This window comes from Hemicordylus capensis, chromosome 2, assembly GCF_027244095.1.
Source record: "Hemicordylus capensis ecotype Gifberg chromosome 2, rHemCap1.1.pri, whole genome shotgun sequence".
Classification (NCBI taxonomy): domain Eukaryota; kingdom Metazoa; phylum Chordata; class Lepidosauria; order Squamata; family Cordylidae; genus Hemicordylus; species Hemicordylus capensis.
Window position 1 is genome coordinate 412509334 of NC_069658.1, and position 25628 is coordinate 412534961.

Here is a 25628-nt window from a genome sequence, read left to right on the forward strand (position 1 = left end):
ATACATCAGATTAAACTCTTTTTGCCACATAATTGTCATATTGATGATTTATTATGCCATTAAAATTACATGGTAGATGTTTTTAGGCTGTTTAATAACTATAGAAGCCACCTAATGGTGCAGCATGGAAGCAATCTGCCTAGAGAGCAGCCACTGGTGTGTTTCCCAGAATATCTATCTATCTATCTACCTATCACATTTATATACCACCCAAACTTTCATCTCTGGGCGGTTAACATAAAACAATTAAAACACATATAAAATGTTAAAACAATTCAACAATTTAAAATCAATCACAAAATTAAAACCAACAAATTTTAAAAGGCTGAGAAAGCGTGGTTAAAAAGATGGGTTTTCAGATGTTGTTTAAAACATCTCAAAATATGGGTGGGAAACTCCTATATCAGGCAGCAGGGATATAGGAATGTGTTCAAAAGGCATCATCTCATACTACACGGGAGAAGGCAATGGTAAACCACTCTTGTATTCTACCAAGAAAACCACATGACTCTGTAGCAGAGTTGCCAGAACCTAAGGGGTATACTCATGGGTCAAATGGGCCGTAAGCCAGAATTTGGCTTTTTTAAAGCCAAATCTGGCCACCTAGCTCTGTAGTCACCAGGAATCAACACCGACTCAACAACACAACCTTATCTTTCCTTTCCTTAATACATATAACAATTTCCCCTAGCCAAGTGAAAAGACAAATAATTTATCCTTTTTTAAAAAAAATGAAATGCCTGACATAAATTGAATTTTTGCAGTTCAAAGACATACATTGATTAATTCTTCTTATTATTATTTTAATCAATGTCATCTGTTCCAGCCACCCTTATTTAAAATATTTAACTTTAACTTGTGATGAAAATGTTAATCATAATTCTTCTTATCCTGCTATGTATATGAAATGAGATCGTAGTCAGTTTATACAAAACAAGAACTTTAGCCCTTTTCCGGATGTTATAGAGGGCAAAATGAATGAACATAAATGGTGGTGAGGGTGGCAATGTGGCCACAGGCTACTCTCCCAATGTTCACACATTAGAATGGAAGGTTATCTTCATACATTCTACAGGAAACATGTATGCCAGGAGGAGGAGCCTGCTGCCACTATGAAGCTTTCCTCACCTGCATTCATTTAGCCCTCTGTAACATCTGAAAGGGGCTTTAGTCTATACCACATTACAACAGTTGTGCATGGTCATGGTGGGGTCACCAGCTGGCAGCCTATGGAGTCTGAGCAAATAGTACGCGTATGATTCCATCAAAGTACATATACATATCTGCCTGCCCTTCATTCCTCTTTATTTCTTTTTTCTGATGCTCTGCCCCTTTTCTCCCTTGTATCCTCTTTCAAAAAATAAGGAGGGAACTGACAGGAACAGGTAAGTAGGCCCCTATGGCTTCTGTTTTATCCAGAGAATATTCTAATCTAAGGAGTGTGAAGTGGTACTACTGAATTTCGTCCATCCAGCTTCCCACTCTCTGGTTGCTCTTGAGGTAATGGGGGAAAGAGGGAGAAGCCGCCATAAGGATTCCCCTTGGATTTCTTTCCCCATGGAAGAAATAAGGATTTCTCCTTGGAATCCCCAATAGGATTCCAAGAAGCCTTGGAAGGGTTTCCAGCTGGCTCTGCTAGTGATTCTGTTGATGCTCTGGTGCAAATATGGAATAATGAACTTACTAGGGTGGTAGACATAATCACTCCTAAGCGTCCTCTCCAACCTGCTTTAAAGTCAGCCCCGTGGTATTCGGATGAACTGCGGGAGTTGAAGTGGTGAGGTAGACGACTAGAGCACAAGTGGAGGAAGAGTCGGCACAACTCCCATGGTTTGTCACAGAGAGCTCAGTTGAGGATCTATGCTCTGGCAGTGCAGACAGCAAAGAAGCGGTTCTTCTCTGCCCACATTTGTTCTCAACTTAACATCCAGCTGAGTTGTCTAGGGTTGTGAGGGGGCTAGTTCATTCCCCTCCCCCCGCCGCCTTGAATTTGAACTTGGAACCATCTGTCACTCGCTGTGACGTTTTTAACAACATTTTTGCATATAAAATATTGTGTATTCACACTGAACTAGACTCCACATTTACTGTAGAGTCTATCCTAGAGGTGCCTAGCAACCCCTCTTGTAGGATTGAATTGGATCATTTTCAGTTTGTTATTTCTGAAGATGTGGACAAACTGCTTCAGACTGTACGTCCCACCACCTGCTCTCTTGACCCTTGCCCAACTTGGCTTATTTTATCTGGCAGTCCTATTATCAGAAAGGTCAAATAGGGATGTGTAAAGAGATTTGGGTAGAAGATTATTTGTACCTGAATCTGGCCAATTCGGGTAATTTGTATACAAAACAAATCACCCCTGTCCTCAATTGTCCAGATTTGGGTACAAAACAAATCACCCCAGATTTGGACCCAAAAAATTCAGAGATTTGGACTTCCATTTTTTGGTCAAAGTGGGTTGGGTGGTAGTGCCCAATGGGTGGAAGCTACCTCCCAATTTTTTAAAAAATGTACATATTTAAGCTTTCCCCCATAGGGCATAATGGGGATTTCAGCAGCCCCATAACTCCATTTGGGGGGCACCAGGGTGGCTCAGAGAGAGTGGTGGCATAGTGCACATAGGGTACCAACCACCCCCAAACCCACGAGCCCATGGGGCACTGGGTTTTGTGGTTTATGAGGTGTTCTGATAGTTGATTCTCTGGTAGCAAATGAGAGTGGAGAGAGTAGCACTCATTTGCTACCAGAGAATCTACTCTCAGAATACCTCAGAAACCACAAAACCCAGTGCCCCATGGGCTCGTGGGTTTGGGGGTGGTTGGCACCCTATGTCACCACTCTCTCTAAGCCATCCTGGTGCCCCCCAAATGGAGTTATGGGGCTGCTGAAATCCCCATTATGCCCTATGGGGAAAAGCTTACCTGTAAATATGCACAATCTTCAGAAATGCTTTAAAAATCTCTCTTTCACTCATTTATTTGAAATCTGGATGGTAGCAGGCACACATTGGGGCACTACCACCTGACCCACCCTTCTGCCCCTAACACCCCTTTTCTGCCCCAAATCTGCCCCAAAGACATGCCAACTTTAAATTCTTTAAAAATCACCCCTTTGCTCAATTCCTTTAAAATCTGGGTGGTACCTTCCTTGCACCCATTGGGCACTACCACCCACCACAACCCACTCTGGGCCACCCTGTTGTTCCCTGGGGAGTTATGGGGCTGCTGAAATACCCATTATTCCCTATGGGGAAAAGCTTAAATATGCACCAACTTCAAAAGTTATTTAAAAATCACCCCTTTGCCCAATTTCTTTGAAATCTGGGTGGTAGCTTCCACTCATTCAGAACTACCACCCACCCTGCTCTTTTGGCCCTTGGACCCTTTTTAAAAAATCTGAATCAATTCAGATTCAAAAAATGCGGCTACAAATAGAATCTGGGGTGATTGGGGGGGCAGATTCGGACACAAAACAAATTGAGGGTGATTCAATTCAGGTACAAATAAAAAAAATCAATTCATGCACATCCCTACTGGTAAATATCATAAATGCTTCTCTGAGGGAGGGCAGGATGCCTCCATGTATTAAAGAGGCTATTATTAGACCTTATTTGAAGAAACCTGCATTGGACCCCTCAGAGTTAGCTAATTACAGACCTGTCTCTAATCTTCTTTGGTTGGGCAAGGTGATTGAGCGAGTGGTTGCTTTTCAGCTCCAGGCAGTTTTCGATGACACAGATTATTTAGATTCTTTCCAGACTGGCTTTCAGGTGGGCTATGGGATTGAGACTGCCTTGGTCGGCCTGATGGATGCGCTCCAATTGGCGATTGACAGAGCAAGTGTGACTCTGCTGATCCTTTTGGATCTCTCAGTAGCTTTCGATACCATTGACCATGTTATCCTGCCGCGTCGCTTGAAGGAGGTGGGCTTGGGTGGCACTGTTTTACAGTGGTTTCGCTCTTACCTCTCTGGCAGATTCCAGATGGTGTAACTTGAAGGCTGTTGTTCTGAAAAGTGAGAGCTAAAGTGTGGGGTTCCACAAGGCTTCATACTGTCTCCAATGCTTTTTAGCATCTACATGAAACCGCTGGGAGAGATTGGCAGGAAGTTTGGTCTGGGATGCTATCAATATCATGATCTATTTCTCCGTACCAACTTCATCAGGAAATGGCATGACACACACACCCCCAAGTGCCTGCCTGGTGGTGATGTTGGGCTGGATGAGGGATAAAAGATTGAAGTTGAATCCAAACAAGATGGAGGTACTGTCTGTAGGGGGTCAGGATCCGAGAGATGGCTTAGATCTGCCTCTTCTGGATGGGGTTACACTCCCACTATAAGATCAGGTTTGTAGTCTGGGAGTGCTCCTGGATCCCAAACTCTCCCTGGTTTCTCACATTGAGGCAGTGGCCAGGAGTGCTGTTTATCAGCTTCGGCTGATATGCCAGATACGTCCATTTCTGGAGACAAATGACCTTGAAACTGTAGGACATATGCTGGTAACCTCTAGGCTTGACTATTGTAATGCACTCTACATGGGGCTGCCTTTGTACATAGTCTGAAAACTACAATTGGTACAGAATGTGGCAGCCAGATTGGGTTTACCCAAAGGGGCCATATAACACCGATACTAAAAGAACTGCACTGGTTGCCGATATGTTTCCAAACGAAATACAAAGTGTTGGTTATTACCTATAAAGCCCTTAATGGTTTGTGTTCAGGGTACTTAAGAGAGCGCCTTCACTGTCATGAACCCTGTTGCCTATTAAGATCATCTGGAGAGGTTCAATTACGGTTGCAGCCAGCTTGGGACCAGGCCTTCTCTGCGGCTGCCCCAGAGCTTTGGAACACGTTTCCTGCTGAAATAAGAGCATCTCCTTCTCTGTTTGTTTTTAGGAGGACCCTGAAGACATACCTATTTTGCTAGGCCTTCAACTGAGACTAAACTTTTAAATTTTAATGTGTTTTTATCTATTATGATTTTTATCTTTTTATAAATTTTAAATCTTTTATATTATATTTTACGTTTTAATTCTGTTTAATTATGTTTTAATTCTGCACACCGCCTTGAGATTTTAATATTAGGCAGTATATAAATTCAAAAAATAGATAAATAAATAGATGAATGAATGAATGAATGAATAATAAGGAGCCACCCCCCAAGGGTGGCTTCAAAAGGGGGTGAAAAGGGTCCAGCACTCCTCCAGAAAATTAGTTTTCCCCAGCTGCCCCCCCATTTCTATTTCAGAAATAGCATATGGAATGCAGCTCACCCACCCAGAAATGTACTTTGCCCCTTCTGTGCCCTCCTCACGTTTTGTCTGGTGCCACCACTGTAAATACATTCTGCAAGGGGAGCATTGGTGAGAAGAATGATGGGGAGAATATACAGTAGGGCAGGAAGGGACTAATAGGAGGAAACATGGGGGCTTGGCCCACTGCTCCAGCATCTAATCTGCCCCCTGCCAACCCATGTACATGCTGACACCTGGATTTCAATGCTTGTTTTGAGGACTGTTTAATGTTTTTACTGAATATCAAACTGCACAATCTGTAGCCATTCCAAGTGAAAAACATGTATTCATTCATTTTAAAATTCCCATACTTTCCTTCCATTAACCGCTCAACGATATACAGCCGAGAGCAGAAAGTACCCTTTCTCCGTAGAAAGCGACAATTGAGCTCACAGTCACAACCTAAATTGCTGTTCAGATCAGCTTGTTGACTATCTTCCCTTGCGCTTCAACAGAACACCCACCAAGCAACAATATACACGGGTCATAATTCTAGTGCTAACATCTACTAAAAAACCTGATGGCTCTGTCCTTCACTGTTCACCCCAGTACACCACAAACAGAAGACACACATTTCAGAATGCATGGGAAGAAAGCAACAGTTGAAGGCCATTCTCTGAAACTCAGATACCTGATGTTCCTTATTATCCAAATTTAGTATGAGTCATTCAGTTTGCCTCCTGCAACACTCTTGCGAATAACTTTTCTTCCAACCTCTGCTTTCATGTGTTATGTTAATATTTTCACACCAAACCATCTCCTGTGATTTTGTCAAATCCTGCAACGTCACTTTTCAAGCCAAGATCCACTTACACTTTTGAAATAGTTGGACATTAAACAACAATGTTCAATACACAATAGCAAGGAAAGAATGGCATCACAGACATAGTAAGAGTAATTTCCACAAGTGGAGCACCATGAGGAATGTTAGCTACCAAATAGCTGACCATATATGAGGAAAATGTAGTCTGGCACAGAGGAATAAATAATAACTTTGACCAGCTGCTTACATCAAAAGTTCATCATTACTTAGCTATTATCTTTGCTGAAGAATTTAAACACATTGTTATCATCCTCTCTTTAGTCACCTATAAAATGAGAACACTCTACATCAGGGTTTCTTAACCTTTGGCCCCCAGATGTTGTTGTACTACAACTCCCATCATCCCCAGACATGGCCTTTGTGGCTGAGGATGATGGGAGTTGTAGTCCAACAACATCTGGGGGCACAAAGTTAAGAAACCCTGCTCTATATCATAATTTATTTATTTTTTTGAGGTTGAATGAGAACAGGATTGGTAAAATACTTTCTTCACTGAAATGTTCTAGATTTTATTATTTAGTTAGTAACAGAGGTGTGGACAGAGGGAAAACTTGACGAACAACTCCTCACTTAATTTTTTGGGGTGAGAGGAAAGAAACTTTTGGCAGGGGTGGGGGATAAAGGTCTCACAGTCACAGAAGCACTCACCATCATGCTTTGGGATTTTCCCTCTTCAGACATGCCCTGCTGTAGGTGTGAGCAGTGGGCCATGTGGCTGATTGACATGCCAGGGGTGGGACTTCCTATCCCTTCACCCTGCTATACCCAGTGACAGCAGGGTGATCAACGTCTGAATAAGGCTAAAGTTATGCTTAGGACCAGCCACATGTCATCAGGGGTGTAGCAAGGTTGAAATAGGCCCTGGGACAAAAAGTGAAGATGGGCCCCTGCCCCCACCCCCCGCCATGCCTCCTTCTTCAGTAAGGCAAGAAAGGGAGAGCAGAGAGCAGGTTGTCACTCCGCTGGCAGGCCCCCCCCTCTCGGGGCCCAGGGACATTTGTCCCTCATTGTTCCATCATAGCTCTGTTCCTGCATGTTGACTGGTGCAACCTTGTAGCCTTGGGAAAAGAGACTCAAGTTAGATATCATCAATATAGAGAAGGAGTAGTACAGAAAATGTTCTAGAGTTGTTCGCCATATTTCTGGGCTAAGGGGCCCCATGGCTCAATAGCAAAAGATGCTTGACATATAGTATATACAATCCTAGATTAAACCCCTGGTATCGAAGACCTCAGATAGAGGAGCTAGGAAAGACTTCTCAGTTCTCCCTCAAATGTTCGAGAGTTGTTGCCAGTCAGAGTATGTAGCAGGCATCATCCGAATAAACCTATGTAAAAGAATATTTACAAATAAATATGCAAAAGAAAGCACTGCTTTAACTTCTTGAAATCCCTAGTCCATATTAAATTATGGAAACAGCATTCAACTGAAAACGAACAAATGAGGAGGAAAGGCTGGCTAAGTCCTACCTTTATTCATTTTTATTTTATTTTCCTTCAGAGCTCAACTGTTCATACTTCACACACTTCGCCCCAGGAGAGAGCACAGAAATATTTGAAGTAACAACACAAAGAGGTAAGGAGAGTTTGTAAGAAGGAAATATCTTTGTTGTCACTGTGTTGTATGTAGGAACTCAGCTAATACAATAAAGATCTAATTCAACAGGCTTGGACACTACTCCCTGCTACACAGGAATCGAAAACAGGCTGCAGAGGGAGAGTTTCCAGTATGCTAGCTGGGTGACATTTCTAGGGAAAGAAATGAAGATCTGTATGCTTATCTACAGACCCTCTCTAAGGAAATTTCACATAATTTGTCTCCCCGAAAGTGATCACTTCCCTATGAATCTGATCTTAGGCTGGAAGGGGACAGTGCACCCGGTTAGAGAGGAGGAGCAACATTTGCACCGAGAAAACTCAACAAAATCGAGTAACTGTGCTCCTAAGTTCACTACAAGCTTGCAGTTTATGAACAGCCTTAATTAGTGGGCCGCACGACTCTTCTGAGACCCCTATGTTAGAGCACTATGGCAATTTCATCCAGTTATTACACCCAGTACTTGCTACTACAAAATCTCTATCTAACAAGACTGGGAAATTGTCTTCTCACCCATAGTTTGTTGCCGGCTTATTTATGTGTTTAAAGTATATGCTGAAGGTTCCAACATATACACGGCCCAAGATTTACTAGAAATGAAGAAACATGAATGAAATGAAATGAATGAAACATGAATGAAATGAAGAAAATTATTAAGGGGAAAGAAAACATCAGCTATCAGGGAGACCTGGGACCATCTGATTGCTGCCACTAAACTGAAGAACCAAACAGTGTTCTGGTGCCTCGTGTCACAACCCACGTGGAGAGTACCTCTCAACCCATCGTCAGTTATACCAGCTGGGGTGTGGGGATGTCATTTTCATGCACTGTACATGGAAGAAGGCCCCTCTGTGTTTAGATTAGAACTAGACATTGAATTCTTGCCACGTTGGGATTCTGTCACCTGCTCCAAAATTGAGGGGCTGGTGAAGCAATTTAAGCCTGGTAAGGCTCCAGGGAGTGATTTTATAACAATTGAGGCAATTCATAGTAATCTGGAATGGTAGGCTCCCGTATTAGCCTCTCTTTTTACTTATATAGACTGTACTGCAGAAGTACCTAAAGATTGGGGTGTCACCATTATAGTATCTATATACAAAAAAGGGGAAAGAGATGAGCCAGGTAATTATCACCCGATTAGCCTTTTGAATGTCATCAGCAAATTGTATGCTAAATACTTAAATGGGAAACTTTTAGACTGACTCGAGACAACATTCTGGCACCCAAGCAGGCTGGGTTTCGTGAGGGGCATTCCCCTATTGACCAGGCTCATATCCTACAACACCTAGTTGAGAAATATACCCACGGCCCACGATTGCTCTGTATGAGACTTTTATCGACCTCAGAGCAGCCTTTGACCTCATCTCAAGGGGAAAACTCTGGTTAAAACTTAGACTCCACCATAAATAAGTGCCTGTTGTTCCTTACATATAAACTTCATGAAGACTCCTGCCTGAAGGTGCGTTGCAGTGCTAGAGGACATCTTTCAGCAGAAATCCTGACTCAAAGGGGTGTTAGACAAGGTTGTATTCTGGCCCCAATTCTGTTTGATTTCTATATTAATTCCTTGGTACCCCACCTAAATCATGCAGATTTCCATGAACCCAAATTGGCTAATAAATATCTACCAATTCTGCTATACGCAGACGATATGGTCTTGCTAGCACAGAATTGGGCTGGAGCGGGCGCTTGCTACATTAAGTGCTTACTGTGCAGAAGAGGCGCTAGAAGTCAACTATTCGAAAATGAAGGTGATGGTCTTTGCCAAACGACCCAAGACTCATTTATGGTCTATGAGTGGCCACATAATTGAACAAGTGAGAATCTTTAAATATCTTGGAGTTGTTTTTCACTCTGCAGGAGGCCGACGAGTGCACCTCAGTGACGTAATCCAAAATGCTCAGCAATCAGCTAACGCTATCAGGTCCTTTTACTTTAACAGGGGAGCCCTTTTCATTCCAGTTGCTATAAAACTTTTTACAGCTAAAGTTTACTTGCAGCTTTTATATGGTGCAGAAGTAGTACAAACTAAAATTTTAAGAACAATCTTCCAGGTACCATGCTGTGTCCCCAACACTGTCCTTAGACATGAGGCAGGAGTCCTTAGATTAGAAATGAGATTTTGGTTGAGCATCTTTATGTTTTGGTTGAAGCTGATCTTCTCCCAAGTGGGCTTGGCTCCCCTAACACTTGTAGACTGTTGCGCCTCGAAATGGAAGGTGGCGTTGAGACACAAGTTACAATCTTATGGTCTCCCCTAGGAAGAGCTCATCAGGATGGGGAATGATCAAACCAGGTGGGTCATCAAGCAGCGTGTCTTAGATATAGAACTGCAAGAAGAATTAGCAAAGTTGCAGAGAGGGATTTATATAGGCAATCAGTCCTTACATGTAAGGCCTACCAAATATCTAAACAGTTTAACCACAGCAAAATTTAGGAGAGCGATGACTCTCCCTTGCCAAATTGCACTCCCTACTGCAGTTCTAGCGGGGAAGTTCAAGAAACTGCCATATACTGCCTGCCTCTGCCCTTGCAGCTCGGGAGCTATAGAAACTACAGCACACGTAATTCTTTACTGCACATTTTACAAGGGTAGTCGTACAAATTTTATTTCACCGTTATTAATGGAGTTTCCTGGCCACACTGACGAGTCTTATTTAGATTACCTGCTGTCCAATTTTAAAGAAACAGTCTCTAGCAATGTGTCCAAGTTTTGCTACGTAGTTTGTAAAACTTGTAAAGAACTTACTACTTGATTGGATGTTGTTATTGTTCATTGGTCAATGACCAAAATAAAGTATCTATCTATCTATCTATCTATCTATCTATCTATCTATCTATCTATCTATCTATCTATCTATCTATCTATCTATCTACAGAAGGGTGCAGCTAGGGCTTCATGGGCACAGGGAAGTTTGCAAGGTTTCCCTCCTTCCATCTAAACAACTGGTGCAGGGACACATAGTTATGTCTGCTAATTCAGCCTTGCGTATGAGGAGGAAAGAGGAGCCTCTGATCATGGTTTGTGATGAGAACATTTTTCAGTCTTTGTTCAATCTGTTGACTTCTACTGCCCTTGTCAGCAGCCGTGCTTTATGGCACAATGTTTCATTACTAGATTGCTACGTCCAAGCAGTTTTACTATGGTTGTGCAGCATTCTGAATTCAATAGGCATATTAGAGCCACAGGACAGAACAGCTCTATGATTAAGGTGTGTTGCACATCACACACACACACACACACACACACACACACTTTCAGACAGAAGTTAATCAAACTAGACTTCATGGGAACACTTTGTTAAAAGGTGTGTTTTCAATCTTTCCCTCCCCTCCTCTCCTTTTCTTTTCAAAAGCAGCTGTGTGGGTATCTAGCTCTAATTGGGACCACAGGACACTGGGAAAGGGAGAATAAGTGTTTCTCTTCCCACCATTTTCCTTCCAAATATTAACTCCTACACTGCTGTTTGCCCCCAAAGTGATTATTTAAAGCAGTCTGGTATTTATTTCCACTGAGACTGGAGCGCTGGCCGGGAGCTGCTCTCCCTGCCTTTAGACAAGGAAAGCAGCTCCTGGCCACGCTATGAATGCAGTGCTGCCGGTATTTGCTCTGAAACAGAGCTCGCAGCTCCATTTCAGAGCGAAGCCGTGCCCCCTGCATCAGGCACAGGGGACGCAGGGCTTGCTTTCCCCCTGCTCCCCCAGGCAAGTACACATGGTGGCAGTGGGCAGCCGCAGCAGCCGCCCCTCACACCACCGCCAGGAGCCGAGCACATGGGCAGTCTGTGAGGCTGCCCGCCACTTGCTGGCACAGTGGGGCCCCTCCAAATGCAGGGCCCAGGGCTGTCCCCCCAGTCCCCCCCCCCACCCTAAGGTCAGGCCTGGGCAGAGAAGAACCTACCCTTCTTCATCACTTATTTTGTGTCACCTGGGGGAAAGGATGGGTTCTTTTTGGAATGCAAGAGCTGACTAGCAAGGGGTGTTGAAAAAAATGACGTGGTTCCTGCTTAGTGTGTCTACAGAGGGTAAGATTGTGCTAGGAAAGAGTGCAGAAGCTTGCAGCAGCATGTGTGTGGGAAGTAAGATCAGACCTGAAATTTGCACAAATGCTTTTAACACCTCACAGACAGCAAATATTGCTCTCTGAAAGGGCCCGGGTTTGCAGTCCTTAGACCACAATAAAGCCCATAATTTTCAGAAAATCAGAGTTTGGATAAGTGAACCACCCTGTATGTATTTACTGTTTAGTTCTATTTGTACTTAAATCACTCTGATTACAGTATATGGAGTTCCTTATTTGTCGAGATGGAAACTTGCCTTCAACTCACAAGATTTGCTACCTGTTAACTGCTGCCTACTGCAGGTACTAAAAAACAGATTTCAGGAAGCTTCCTGATAAATGCCAGACATGGAGACACTTAATCCATTATAAAGAGTCTGAGAATAAAGATGAGTATCATGTGAACCATAAAACAGCTTGATATAGAACTCATATAAGATGCCTGAGGCTGACTGACTCAGGGTCAAAATACACACGACACCACCAGTTTTTCCTCGTAATGAGCAGAGGTGGAGGAAATGTGCCTGGTTGAAACCGTGGACAAAGAGTACTTCATCATTCACCCTACTCAAGGGTCCCTCATATATTTTAAGCCTGGCCCCCCCTCCCCAACGGGAAGATTGGGAGAAAGACCTGTTGGAGGGGTAACAACCTTAGGGGAGAAGCAATTCTAGGGAAGAACTGGTGGGCACTAGGAAGATTAAACACCCCTCCCTACCAATTCCTTCCAGATTGCACTTACCTAATTATTAAGAAGTCTGGGGGGAAACAGAACGTATGTTCAGTTCTCTTTCAAAATAAGTAGCCTAACTTGAGCCCCCAAACTATGTCTAGGCTAACCACAATGATTAACTACTTCTATAGTTAACTATTTCTAGGGTTACCTACTTCTATGTTGGCAGCAACTGAGATACATTACACTTTGGACCAGTTTGGACTATACTCTGAACTGCCCATGCAAACACACATGAGAGGTGAAGGGACATGGATGCTCATGTCTCCCCTCCCCTGCGCACTGCCTCCTAATTGTGCAAGCGGTGGTTCATCTGAATCACCCCTAAGTGTGCAAATTAAATACAATAACAGCACTTAATTTGCATATTTCAGGGCAGTTCAAATGAACTGCTGATGTTATGGGTAGTGAGGAGAAGGGCACATACCCTGCTCATGTGTTCAGGACAGGTTGGCTGACATATAATCTGAACCAGCTTCTGATTACCAGAAAACAATGAAATGTGACAGCAGTAGATTTTTACCTTTGGAATGGAGGGCATGAAATGTGATTCCTCATTGACCAGGTCAGGTATCCATCATGTAACCCAAGACCAAACTACATGAGCACACAAATGTGTGCTATAGAGATGAGCTTCCAACCAAAAGTATCTCTTTTCTGTCAAATACAGCTGCTTGCTTACTTAATGAGGCAGCAGCAGACACAGTTACCATCAGTGTTCCCTCTAACAGGGATTGCCAGATGTTGTTGACTACAACTCCCAGAATCTCCAAGCAAAAGCCATTGTAGCTGGGGATTCTGGGAGTTGTAGTCAACAACATCTAGCAATCCCTGTTAGAGGGAACCTTGGTCTCCATTCCCTGGAAGATGTCTGTATATTGACCAAGGATAAACTTCTGCTCTTGTTGCCTCTCTCCTTCACAGATCACCAGATCAGTGGGATTTCATTTACTACTTCATACACCTGAATCAGCATTGGTAGGATTTCTCATTGTAGCCAGGGACATGCACCTATATATACTTGCAGTAGGCAAACTCTTTTTTTTTCTTGGAAGAAGGGAATTGCTTGACATAGGAGAGGAAACTGAAACTGAAGGCAAATCAATTTCCTTGCTTTGCCAAATGGATTTTCAAAGATGTTTTGCCATTGACAATTCTATGGCCCCATTCAGACATAAGGGTGTGCAAACAGGTTCAACGTGGACTGTGTTTGACATCGAACCAGTTCAGTTTGACTGTTTGGGGTTGAACCAAACCACCCCCTGTTCGGTCCAACTTTGGACCAAACCCCAACCAGGGGTTCACAATTTTAAAAATAAAATAAATCAATTAAGCACTTACCCCCTCCAGGGGAGTTGTTCAAGGTGGTGGTAGGGGTGTCTGCGGAGGTTCCCCCTCCCCCGCCAGCCTCCCTCATGCGCCTAATTGGCCACTCTTCAGCTGCTCTTCAGCCTTCCACCTTGGCACAGCGGCCATTTTGGAAGCTGCTATGCCTGTGCAATGGGCCTCTGTGTGGCCTGGGATGGCCATGCTGAGGCCCATTGCACAGGTGCAGCGGCCTCCAAAATGGTTACTGCGCCAAGGGGAAAGGCTGAAGAGTGGCCAATTAGGTGGATGAGGGAGGCCGGGGGGGGGGGAGAGGGAACCTCTGCAGACACCCACCCCCACCCCACCACCTCGAACAACTCTCCCAGAGGGGGTAAGTGCTTAAAAATAATTAATCATGGGGGGAAAACCCCAACCAAACCAGCGGGGTTCAAGGGGATGCTGGACCGAACTGGCTGGGTCCGGTTTGGGTCCAGTTTGGACTCAAACCAAACCGGACCAGCTGGTTCCATGCACATTCCTATTCAGATGTAGTGCCAAAGCTCAGTTAAGCCAACCTGTGACTAATTTCTGAACCCAAGAATCATGCCACAGACGACTGAGCAACTCCATTTTAATTACCTCCGGTTACTGACCAGAATAACCCCTCCCTCTTCCAAGTCCGCCAAGGTTCCATCCCAGCAAACTCCATTCTGCTTGCATTGCCAGACTGTGGGCATTGTGTCAGCATGTCAGTTACCCAGCAACTAGTGGCCGCGACGATGTGAGAGGGGGCGTACTCTGTACGATCATGTCTTCTCTGCATTGATTTCCTGCCCTTGGCAGGGAAAAGACATATTAACTCTTTCCTACCACTCCTTATAGCAGTGACTTTCCCAGAATTCCTAAGCTACACAGCCAATGCATATGCACAATTAGTGATATCCCAGGATGGCAAGAGGGATCTTGAGGGAGAAACACAGAAGACTGAGAAATGGGAAGGAGGGGGCGGTGAGTGGGTGGATAAGAAAAGCAGAGTTTCTGCCGTGTCATAGCTACACAGCTGCTACCAGCATCTAAGGCAGATCTCATGCGCAGTAATTGGAGCGAGTGATTCTGGGACATGTTACCTGGCTGGGAAGGTGGTGCCTGGCAAAGCCAGGTGAGTGCCACTTTCGGTCAGGAGGATTGATTTGGATTCAATGCACCCTCGTTTAAAGAGCAGAGGGACTTGATAGAATTAGTGCAGGCTCCCTGGATTTGAAAGGGCAGTTATCAAAACTCCCCTAAGCAGGGATTGTGATGCAAACTCATACCCAAACATAGAAAGGAGCCTACAGCCAGCAAGTGGAATCTCCCTAGAGGGAATCCACTTGCAGCATTGCTGCACCTAGGTTCCTATCTGTACAGTTTGACAGAATCAAGTTAAACACCCATAAAAAATGTTTGTCACAAGGATCCCTGCATGTCCCCGTTGGGGGGGGGTCCTCTTTTAATCTCCCTTGGGAAAGACAAACTGTCTTCCCCAGTTGAGGAAGAAGAGAGCTGGGGGACCCACCCTCCCTTCCCTGAGAAGAGAGGACTGGGCCCTCTCTTCCCACCTATACTAGTGAAAGTTAGACTTAACCTGCCACTCTTTGTTAGGGACTTCTTTTCACACACGCACCCATTCATTGTTGGAATAACTGGCGGGTGGGGGGAGGGTTCCTAAGTCTCAGGAAGGGAAGGGAATAAATGGAATGGAGCACCTGATAAATTTCCTTTCCAGGGTGATGGGGTTGCAAGAAGATCTTGGTAGCACAGGTGAAGTACAGCTGGCCTGAGAATCTTGAGGATGACTCCAGAAGATGGCATGCCCAGTTCGAAAGTGGGCTTATCTTATTTAGGAGGAAGTTTCCTTGACAGCAACAGATTGTACTGCATCATTCTGGGTGACCTCATAAAAATAGGGGCAGGCTATACCTTGAGAAATGTATGACCAATATCGCCATTTACGATGGGTGCCAGCAGACAAAGCAGTAATTTGATACCTATGCATGTGCATTTCAAACATACATGTCACATTCACCCATGCTAGGCACCTCGGGTACTGGTGTCCAGTCAGACCACACATGCAACTCCTTCAACAGAATGGGTTCTGGAACAACTGCCCCAGATCAGGTGCTAGGTGAAAGGATTCCTTGCTTGCCTGCCTCTTCCTCTTCTTTACTCAGAAGCTTTCCCATCCATTCCATAGGAATTCTAAGTAGAGGTCTTCCATGCAAGGCACCTCACTAAGGGATTCATTGGAGGATGCCCAAGCTGTCCAAGCATCGATCGCTTGCAGCACTAACAGTCCCCCCAAACCAACCCCCTTCCCCTCAGAAGCAAGACAGGTATTGCCCTTAAAACCTCTCTGAACCTTTGGTTCTCCATGACAATCCAGGACCCCAACCACAGAACCTCTGAGTTTCTAGCCTCCCACCACCACCACATGCCAGCACACACACTCCACTGTGAATGCATTAGTGCCATTAACAGAAACACACATCACACACGTAAAGGAAGATTGCCTTTCTTTAATTAACTGAACAAGAACAAGGGGATCACAGGTGGGGATAATGTGGTAGTGTCCTTGCATTCGCTTCATTGGAACTTGCACTGTGTCCAGGTGCAGCATCTGAGTCTTTTGCACATTATTTATTGCATTTCTATACCGCCCATCCAAAGGCTCTGGGCAGTACAACAACAACAAAAAGCAAAAACCTAACTAACCATCATTTAAAACCGGCATAAGACAATATAAAAATAATTTAAAACCATTTAAAAACAGTTAAAAACATCTAAGAGCAATTTTAAAACCTTGGAAGGCAAGACCAAACAAATAAGTTTGAAGTTCTCCGTTTTAAAAGTGGAGAGCTCATTCATCACCCTGCAGTCTTGCCTGCTGTTGGGCTGGGGGTGGGAGTGGGGGAATGCTCCCAGGTAGATCTCCAGAAAACTCATCTTATCGCCTGCGCTTCTCTGCTGTTGCTCTGACTCCTCTGTGTTGGCACAGGGGCAGCCACTGTGTGTGTACAGAAATCCGTTTATGTATTTTTGTTTGTATGTAGGGTTTAATGTCTCCTTAACATAATCATTGAAATAATAACATTTGAGAACTCTCCTGCTCTCTCTGTCTTTTCATCCCAGCCTTTTCTTTCTCGGGAACGTGTCAGATCCAAAGCAAGCAGGGGAAAGCAGGCTTATTCCAATCTGGCTCTGTCCCTTTAAAGGGAGGGACTGTAGGCATGCAGCGCCCCTGTTGCCAAGCAGCGGCAAGAGGAGTGAAGATGGCAGAAGTGGAACCGCTGCTCTGACAGCCAACAAGAGATGCAGCTGTCCTAGAACGGGCACATTTCTGAGCTGCTCTGAGCTGATTTCTTTATGGTAACAGAAGGAGCTTCTTCATGAAACCCAAGTTACAGCAGCCTCAGAATTTGGATGGCACAATGGTGCCTCAGAACCTCTAGTTTCAGCAGTGAAACTCACTACAAGGGATCAAATTCAGGCTTGGAGGTAGAAATGGAGCTGCAGTTGGGTGACAGAACTGCAGCCTCATGTATTCAGACAATCAGAAACACTCACCTCAGCTATGTTTACCAGAGGTTTGGCGTGAGATTGGAATTGGGCCATAGCCATGTGATATATTTCACTCTCACTCCTGTCCTGTATCCCTGCTACCATGGCAAAGAGGCACCTTTTAACATGGCGATTCTCTTTATTTAGCAGGGGGAGAGTAACTGGCCCTATCCACCCCCAGCACAATACCCCTCCAGTGGCTGTTGCTGGTGTCTTTTTAGATTGTGAGCCCTTTGGGGACAGAGATTCATCTTATTTATTATTTCTCTGTGTAAACTGCACTGAGCCACTTTTGGAAGGGCAGTATAGAAATCAAATAATTAATTAATAAATACATGAATTAGAGAGGCTTGAAATGCGTACTCATCCCTCACTGTTTCCTAAGATCCTGGTGAAGAGTTTAATGACAAAATAAGGAAATAGTCCAAGCAGGAGGTGACTGCTTTCCTAAGGCTGCCAGATCCAGATGGTGAAAAAAGTTGATTTCCATCACCAAAATAGTGGTAATAGAGGATGCTTTTAACCCCCCAAAAGTATTCACTTTGTATAAAATTTGCATATGTTTATTATTATTTAATTAATTAATATAACACCTGACTCTGAGGCTCCAGGCAGTTCACAAAAGTAAATACAATAAAAGCAAAATAAAACAACTGTTAAAACAAAAATGGAAAACAATTTAAAATATTCACAGATTACTAAAAGCCAGGCTAAAAAGTTGTGTCTTAAGGGCTCTTTTAAAGGCAGGTAAAGATGTAGAATCACAAATGGCTATAGGGGTTGCATTCCAGAGTCCAGGAGAAACTACAGAGAAGGCCCACTCCTGAGTCGAAGCTGGCGGCATCCAGAGATGAACCTCTCTTGATGCCCTTAATGTGTAGTGGGGATTATGCAGAAGAAAGCACTCTCCCCGGTAACTCAGTCCTAAGCCGTTTAGGGCTTTAAAGGTAATTACCGGCCTTTGGCTGGGGATTATGGGAGTTGTAGTCAACAACATCTGGGAATCCCTGTTAGAGGGAACACTCGCCCCATGTGATTTTAACCTGTATCAGGCCTAAACTAACATCCCAAATTGTTGTTGAAATTAGATGCTTCCTTTCTGCATAGAGTCACACAGGTATAAAGCGCAGAAGCCTCTCCCTACCTGCAGCCTCCCCACAGCACCTCTCCCCAACGTGCTTTTCTTTCAGCTGAGAAGGGAGAAAACATCTGGTACTGGAGCTCAACTGAGCAAAAAAGCCTTGGGTAGAAAAGCGGTAAACTGGTAAACTGTGAATGGAGGGAGGGTTCTGCATTCCTCACCCACCTACATCTTTTGCTGTTAAAACTGAAACCATTCCTTTCTATAATCCCGTTCACATGTATGTTCAGTACTGGTATGAGTGTACACAGGTACAGTCATTCGAGTGCCATGCTGAACACAGGTACAAAAATAAAATTCCTGTCTATACCACGCATTTGAAGGGCCTGTATACAGGTTCTCCTTTAAACACTTTTTAAAGAAGGCACGGAAGGCAACTATCAGCTGCATGGCTCTATCATTCATGCATGGCTCTGCATGTTAAATATTAAATATCTCTGCAAAGCAATGTAATATGCAAAGAAATTTCTGAATTATTCAATTAATGAACTCCCCTCACCCACAACAGGACTGGTTTCTTGGCTCAATGACACGCCACACACTTGGCTTAGGCAACACACCTCTGGGCAGTGCACCTCTGTGAAATGCGAACTTATAAACCTGTTCCAAAAGGAACAGGTTCACTGTCTGGAAGTGCTTCTGGATGCACACCTCTCCCTTGTTTCTCAGGTTGAGGCGGTGGCCAGGGGTGCTTTCTATCAGCTTTGGTTGATACATCAGCTGCACCCGTTTTTCGAGATCAATTACCTCAAAACAGTGGTACATGTGTTGGTAACCTTCAGACTTGACTTCTGTAATGCGCTCTACGTGGGACTGCCTTTGTACATAGTCCAGAAACTTCATTTGGTTCAGAATGTGGCAGCCAGGTTGGTCTCTGGGTCATTTCGGAGAGACCACATTACTTCCTTGTTGATGGAGTTACACTGGCTGCCAATAGGTTTCTGGACAAAATACAAAGTGCTAGTTATAACTTATAAAGCCCTAAATGGCTTAGGCCCTGGGTATTTAAGAGAATGTCTTTTTCATTATGTGCCCCACCGCCCATTGAGGTCACTTGAAGAGGTCCGACTCTGCTTACCGCCAGCTTGTCTGGTGGCCACATGGAGCAGGCCTTCTCGGTCGCTGCCCCAAGATTGTGGAATGCGCTCCCTGCTGAGATACGATCCTCCCCATCTCTGGCTATTTTTAAAAAACATTTGGAGACCCATCTCTTCACCCAAGCTTTTTCAGCTTTTTAAATTTGTAGTTTTTAATTGTATGCTGTTTTTAAATTGTTAAACTGTTTTAACCTTTTATATTTGTTTTAATTGTTTCTATGTCACTGTTAACCAGCCAGAGACAAAGGTTTGGGTGGTATACAAGTTAAATAAATAAATAAATAAATAAATAAATAAATAAATAAATATTTGTAGCCACAGGAAATGAGTAGGAGGCCATGCATGCACCACTGCACCAGCATGCAAAGAAGCTGGCTCGACAGCTAACTGGCTGCCCTGCTTTGAGCCAAGAGGTGAAGCTGGAGAGAGCAGGCTGGGTGACCAGTTGGGGAGGTGGACAAAGGACTGAGTGTGTGGTAAACCTAACCAGGCGAGGAATTTATGGTTAAGAAGGAGCGGCCCTGGAACTCTATATATACCTAGACAGCAGACTGAACAGACATACAGCTCACTGTTCATCAGCTTCACAATGGTGAGCTGTATTTATGCTCAAATTATCCAATTTTTATTACAATGTGTATATATAATACCAATAATGTGGTATTAATAATGCTCTGCAGTTGTTCCCTTCCTATCTCTCAGGTAGATTCCATATGGTGTTGCTGGAGATAGTGGCTTTCTGAAACAAGAGCTATTATATGGTGTCCCTCAGGGCTCCATCCTATCTCCGATGCTTTTTAACATCTTCTTAAGAGAACGTCTTCTTCTGCACGATCCCCATTGTCCACCGCGTTCATCAGGGGAGGCCCGTCTCTGGCTACCTTCAGGTCAGTTGGTGACCACTCAGGGACGGGCCTTCTCAGTTGTTGCTCCGAGACTTTGGAATGCGCTTCCCGCTGACATAAGACTCTAACACTTCTTTTAAAGACATTTGGCTTCTAATTTCTCAGGGAGAAAAGCATTATTGTGTAGCACTTCGTCAATCACAAACTTTGTGAAGCATTTTCAACAGATGGTACAATTGCCACCTGAAGGAGCTTAGATGGACTGTTTCATAAACCCTGCATTAGTTTTTGCATGTGCAGCACTAGTGTGATGTTGGTGTGGTGCCATGAACATAGGGCGCTGTCTTCTACGATGCCAGGCCATTCATCCTTCTAGCCGTGTGAGCTCTCCGAGACTTCAGACAGAGGTCTTTCTCCACTGCCTAAGATCTTTTTAAGTGGAGAGAGATGCAGGGAACTGAACCTGGGAACATCTATGTGGAAAACATTTGATCTTTCATTAAGCTACAGACCTCCCCACCTTACTTTCATGATTTGTAGTAATGCGTTAGCACCACAATTATAATCATTTTTAGGATGTGGCTGTTAGATATGGTTACTGTGTAGTAGGGATGTGCATGTAACCGTGGCTAGGTGGTTCAGAAGTGGCAGGGGTGGCGCTTTAAGGGCTGGGGGAGGGTGCACTTACCTCTCCTGTCGCTTCCCCCCCAGCAGCATGCGCGCGCATGCTCGTCAAAGGGGCACATGCGCACCTGGTACTTCCGGCCACTTCCAGCTGAGGAGAGCAACAGGGCGGCAGAGAGGGTCCCTTAAAGTGCCACCCCTGGGGCCTTCGAACTCCGAACCGGCCCTGTGTTCGAACCTGTTCAGAGGCTCGTAAAAGAGCCTCCAAACAGGTTCGTGCACAGAGGTTTGGTCAATGGTGGACCATAGTAACACTCAGTTAATTTTCACATGTGCTCTTTGGTGCAGTGATTTCTTATGATTGTGGAAGCTGTATTTTTATAGCCATGGCTGTTACTCTTGTGTCCTTTCCAAAAGCATACTGTTGGAACATATAGTGCTCATTCATTCCTTTTTCCTGTATATTTTTTTAATCTCTAGGTGATTTCCATGGCTGAAACATTTTACTTGTCTCAGAACTCAAGCAGGACTTAATTTTGGACCAGGGTAAATTTTGCCATAACTGTGTTCCAGCCAGTCTTAGCTGATCTTTAGGTCACTTGAATCTATCAAAATTTATGTTCTAAATGCGGCAGCCAGATTGGTCTCTGGGACAACACGAAGGGACCACATAACACTGGTTCTAAAAGAACTACACTAGCTGTCAATATGTTTCCGGGTAAATACAAAGTGCTGGTTATTACCTATAAAACCCTTAATGGCTTGGGTCCAGGCTATTTGAGAGAGCGCCTCCTTTGTCATCACCCCTGCTGCCTGTTACAATCTTCTGGAGAAGTCTGGTTATGGTTGCTACCAGCTCATCTGGTGGCGACCCAGGACTGGGCTTTCTCTGTGGCTGCCCCAGAGCTTTGGAATAAGCTCTCTGCTGAAATAAGAGCATCTCCTTCTCTGTTTGTTTTCAGGAAGAACCTCAAGAACCTCCTGTTCTCCCAGGCTTTTAATTGGAATTAATGTTAATAATTTTAAAAACTTGTTTTAATAGTTTTATTATATTGTTTTTATTGTCATTATTTTAATTTGTGATTTTTAAATCTTTTAAATTTTGTACACTGCCTAGAGATCTGCATATCAGGTGGTATGAAAATATGATAGATAGATAGGTAGATAGATCTCAGTGTTAGGCTTTCAAAACACAGCTATGCAATTTCCTTGCAGTCCTAGGCATTCCTGCATGAGGAAGCCTCTGGCTGCCCATTATACATGTTTTAAAAGAGACTATACTCTTGTTATCACAACAAGCTGAAAAGTCACTGAACACTGCAGCACCTACATAACAAGAACTGTCATATGCAGAAGTTGATCACGGTTTTCTTCTGTGTTTTGTCTCCACAGAATACAGCATTTCTGCAGCAGCCATTGCCATCTTCAGTGTTGGTTTTGCCATTATCGGAACCATTTGCGTCCTCTTATCCTTTAGGAAGAAAATGGATTATCTCCTGAAGCCAGCTTCTTTGTTTTACACCTTTTCAGGTAAAGCATCACAGAAGTATAAGTGTAGATTCTATGGTGTAGATCCATTTAGGAAAGGCAGAAGAATAGATCTGTTTGAAGACTACATCAATGTTCTAAATAACAGAGGGGTGAGACATGAGTGGTTTTCCAAATGGGGAAAAATTATGACATTTGTTAGGAACATAATATTATATATAGCAGGCCCATACCTCATAATTCTTCCTAATTAGGAGAGATGTCACATCTTTGGCTCCATCTTCAAATTTGCTTTATCACCACTCGTTTGTTTTGCAAGCTTCTGAGAGTTGCCATGTGTCTGGTCTTTTCAGGATGTGCTGCAGTAGCTCATTCTGGTCTCTTTAAGTTACTAGCACACCAACAGACAGAATGCTATACTATTTAATACTGTGATATTTATTAATTCCTCGGTGCCTAAAAACCTAAGATATTATACATGCATAAGACTGACAAAACTGTGCCCACAAACATAACAATCAACACATATTTCAATATGATGGCCCACATGTTGGGCAGGCTAATGTGGGCAGTGCCAATCTGCCCATACTGCTGCAGTCTCACCTTGGACTCACCTGTGCTGCTGTGGGCTCCAAGTGAAGTGTTGGCAAACTTGCGCTCTTGCACAAGTGCACAAATACTTGAGGTAGCGCCCTCCGGAAGTGCAATTTAGACCGAGGGCGCATCACTGAGCATCAAGCAATGTGTTTCATTTCTAAGTAGTGCTTCTGGAGCTGCTTGAGGTATTTGTGCTCTTCTGCAAACACACAAGAGAGCTCGGGCTTCGCTAGGAGCAGGTGGATCTAAGGCAAGCCTGCAGCAGCACAGGCAGATTGACTTAGGCTACACAACATGTGGACCAATATAAATTATGTGTATCCCAACTAGGGAGAGCTGAGTGGCAGTTTAGCCTCACAGCAGCCATATGAGGTGGGTTAGAGAGCAAAATACCAATGGCCAGCTGGTAAGTTTCATGGCTGAACAGGGGATGGCTGAATAATGGACATGTGTCCACATTTTTAAGGTCAGGTTATATCCAAAATACTTTGTGAGGAGTAGGAGACTATGGGGGACTATAACCTTCAGCTTTGGTGTCGACTCCTGGTGACCACAGAGCCATGTGGTTTTCTTTGAAACCATTTTTCCTTCCAGCTTCAGCTCAACCCCACTTGCAATAGGGGGATGAGAATAATAAAACCATCCTGCAAAGTAGGCCTGTGAGTGTTACTTAGATAATGTCCGTGAGGTGATTTGGCCACTATGCTAAGTATTCATATGCCTCATATCTTCTATGCCGTGTGCTTTTCTTCCATTGATTAGAGATTAGCTTCAGTAATGCTAGCCAAAAAGAAAGAAAGGGAATGATAGTCAACAAACAATAAGGGTTAGGGCGATTACTGCAGATCCGGTCAGGCTGCTCACAACTCACTCCGCTCTCTCCCCCTAGGCCTGTGCATTATCATCTCTGTGGAAGTCATGAGGCAGTCTGTCAAAAGGATGATTGACAGCGAAGAGACCGTCTGGATCGAGTACTATTACTCCTGGTCTTTTTCCTGTGCCTGTGCTTCCTTTGTCTTCCTCTTCATCTGTGGGATTGCTCTGCTGCTCATCTCTTTGCCTCGCATGCCTCAGAACCCCTGGGAGACCTGTATGGATGCAGAGCCGGAGCATTAAGCCACTCCTCCTTCTCATATTGCCACTTAAGCAAACTCATACCTCTCCCCAAAGGTCAGCTCTCTCTCTCTCTATATAAATATGATAACAGACCTCCAGAAGTCAGCGTAGGATGACAGAAGTCTCCTTGGGCAACACCTGCTGATGAAATACAAGAGGAGTTTAATACAAAGTGTGGTCTATTTTATTTTTTAAAATTTAAGAAGTGTTAAAGTGACTTGTGTTGGCCGCATTTACCAATAACTCTGCTCTGCTGCCCTTCCAGATTGTAATACAGCCCCTTGAATATAGTTCTGGAAAGGATTTATAATTTAGTTGAATGGGAATGTGCAGGTAAGAGAGAGAGAAGAGGTTTTCCAAAGGGGAGGCCCAACCCCTATTTGGTAAGAAATGGAAGTGGGAAGCAAGAGCTCTAAGCCATTTTCTCATCAATTTGTAAACCATTTTCTCCATCAGTCCCACTGGAGGGAGCATTGAAGTCTTAATTCATAAATGACTGTAAATAATGTTTCAACCAAATTGTGGAATGTCTGACATCATTAAGCACATTTTAATAATTAAAAAAAGATTTTGGATGAACAACCTTTATTAGGTCTCGTGTCAATTGGTAACTCACTTAGGTTTCACTCCGTGAACTCATGAGTGGAGACATAGTGAAGATGGTGAAATCGTGGTCAAAACCAAACCAATATTCATAGAGCTGGAGAGCTATAAAGGCTTTCTTCTTAGTCTCCTATGTTGCTGTAAACCACCCAGAGATGGAAGTTTGGGGTGGTGTACAAATATAATTGATTAATTTATAAGTCCTCATGTGCAGCCAGGGAAACCCAGCCTTAGGAAACCCAGGTTAGGCTGTGTATGAGAGCCACCGGGATCAAGCACAATCACACCAGGGCAGCACTGCCTGGCCCAGTGTTTAAGCTGGGGTTAAGGGCACAAGTGCACCATTAACCCCAGCTCCAGGGTCGTGTGTTTGCTCAGTCTGCATTCAACCCGAGCAGACACAGAGACGGGTGTATAGAGCACCCATCTCCTGGGGGATCCTGTCAATGCACCGCACTCAAAGTATGGTGCATTGTGGGATATCTGGAGACTGGGACATGATGTCCCAGCCTCCAGAACTCTGCACTGCATGGCACAGCATGGATCGTCTGGGACCACCATCCGCACTCCCAAGAACATTTCTGCTATCCTCTGGGAGGAAGATGAGTTGGACCATCCTCCCCCCACCCCCGCGCCAACCCGTCCATTCGTTTGAACGCCCCCCCCCCAGTGTCATATTCTTAGGAATGGCTGGCATTTCACATAG

The 25628-nt window shown here is 44.1% G+C and overlaps 1 protein-coding gene across 1 annotated transcript in view; it reads left to right on the forward strand.

The window, feature by feature from the left end:
- CACNG1 (calcium voltage-gated channel auxiliary subunit gamma 1) overlaps positions 1–24907 on the forward strand; it is a 50313-nt gene extending 25406 nt beyond the window's left edge. Inside the window, exons 2-4 of the mRNA XM_053299122.1 lie at positions 7618–7692; positions 22511–22648; positions 24093–24907. Of these exons, the coding sequence (XP_053155097.1) occupies positions 7618–7692; positions 22511–22648; positions 24093–24319 (440 nt within the window). The 3' untranslated portion in view covers positions 24320–24907. The remainder of the gene's footprint in view (positions 1–7617; positions 7693–22510; positions 22649–24092) is intronic.
- Positions 24908–25628: the final 721 nt, after the last annotated feature.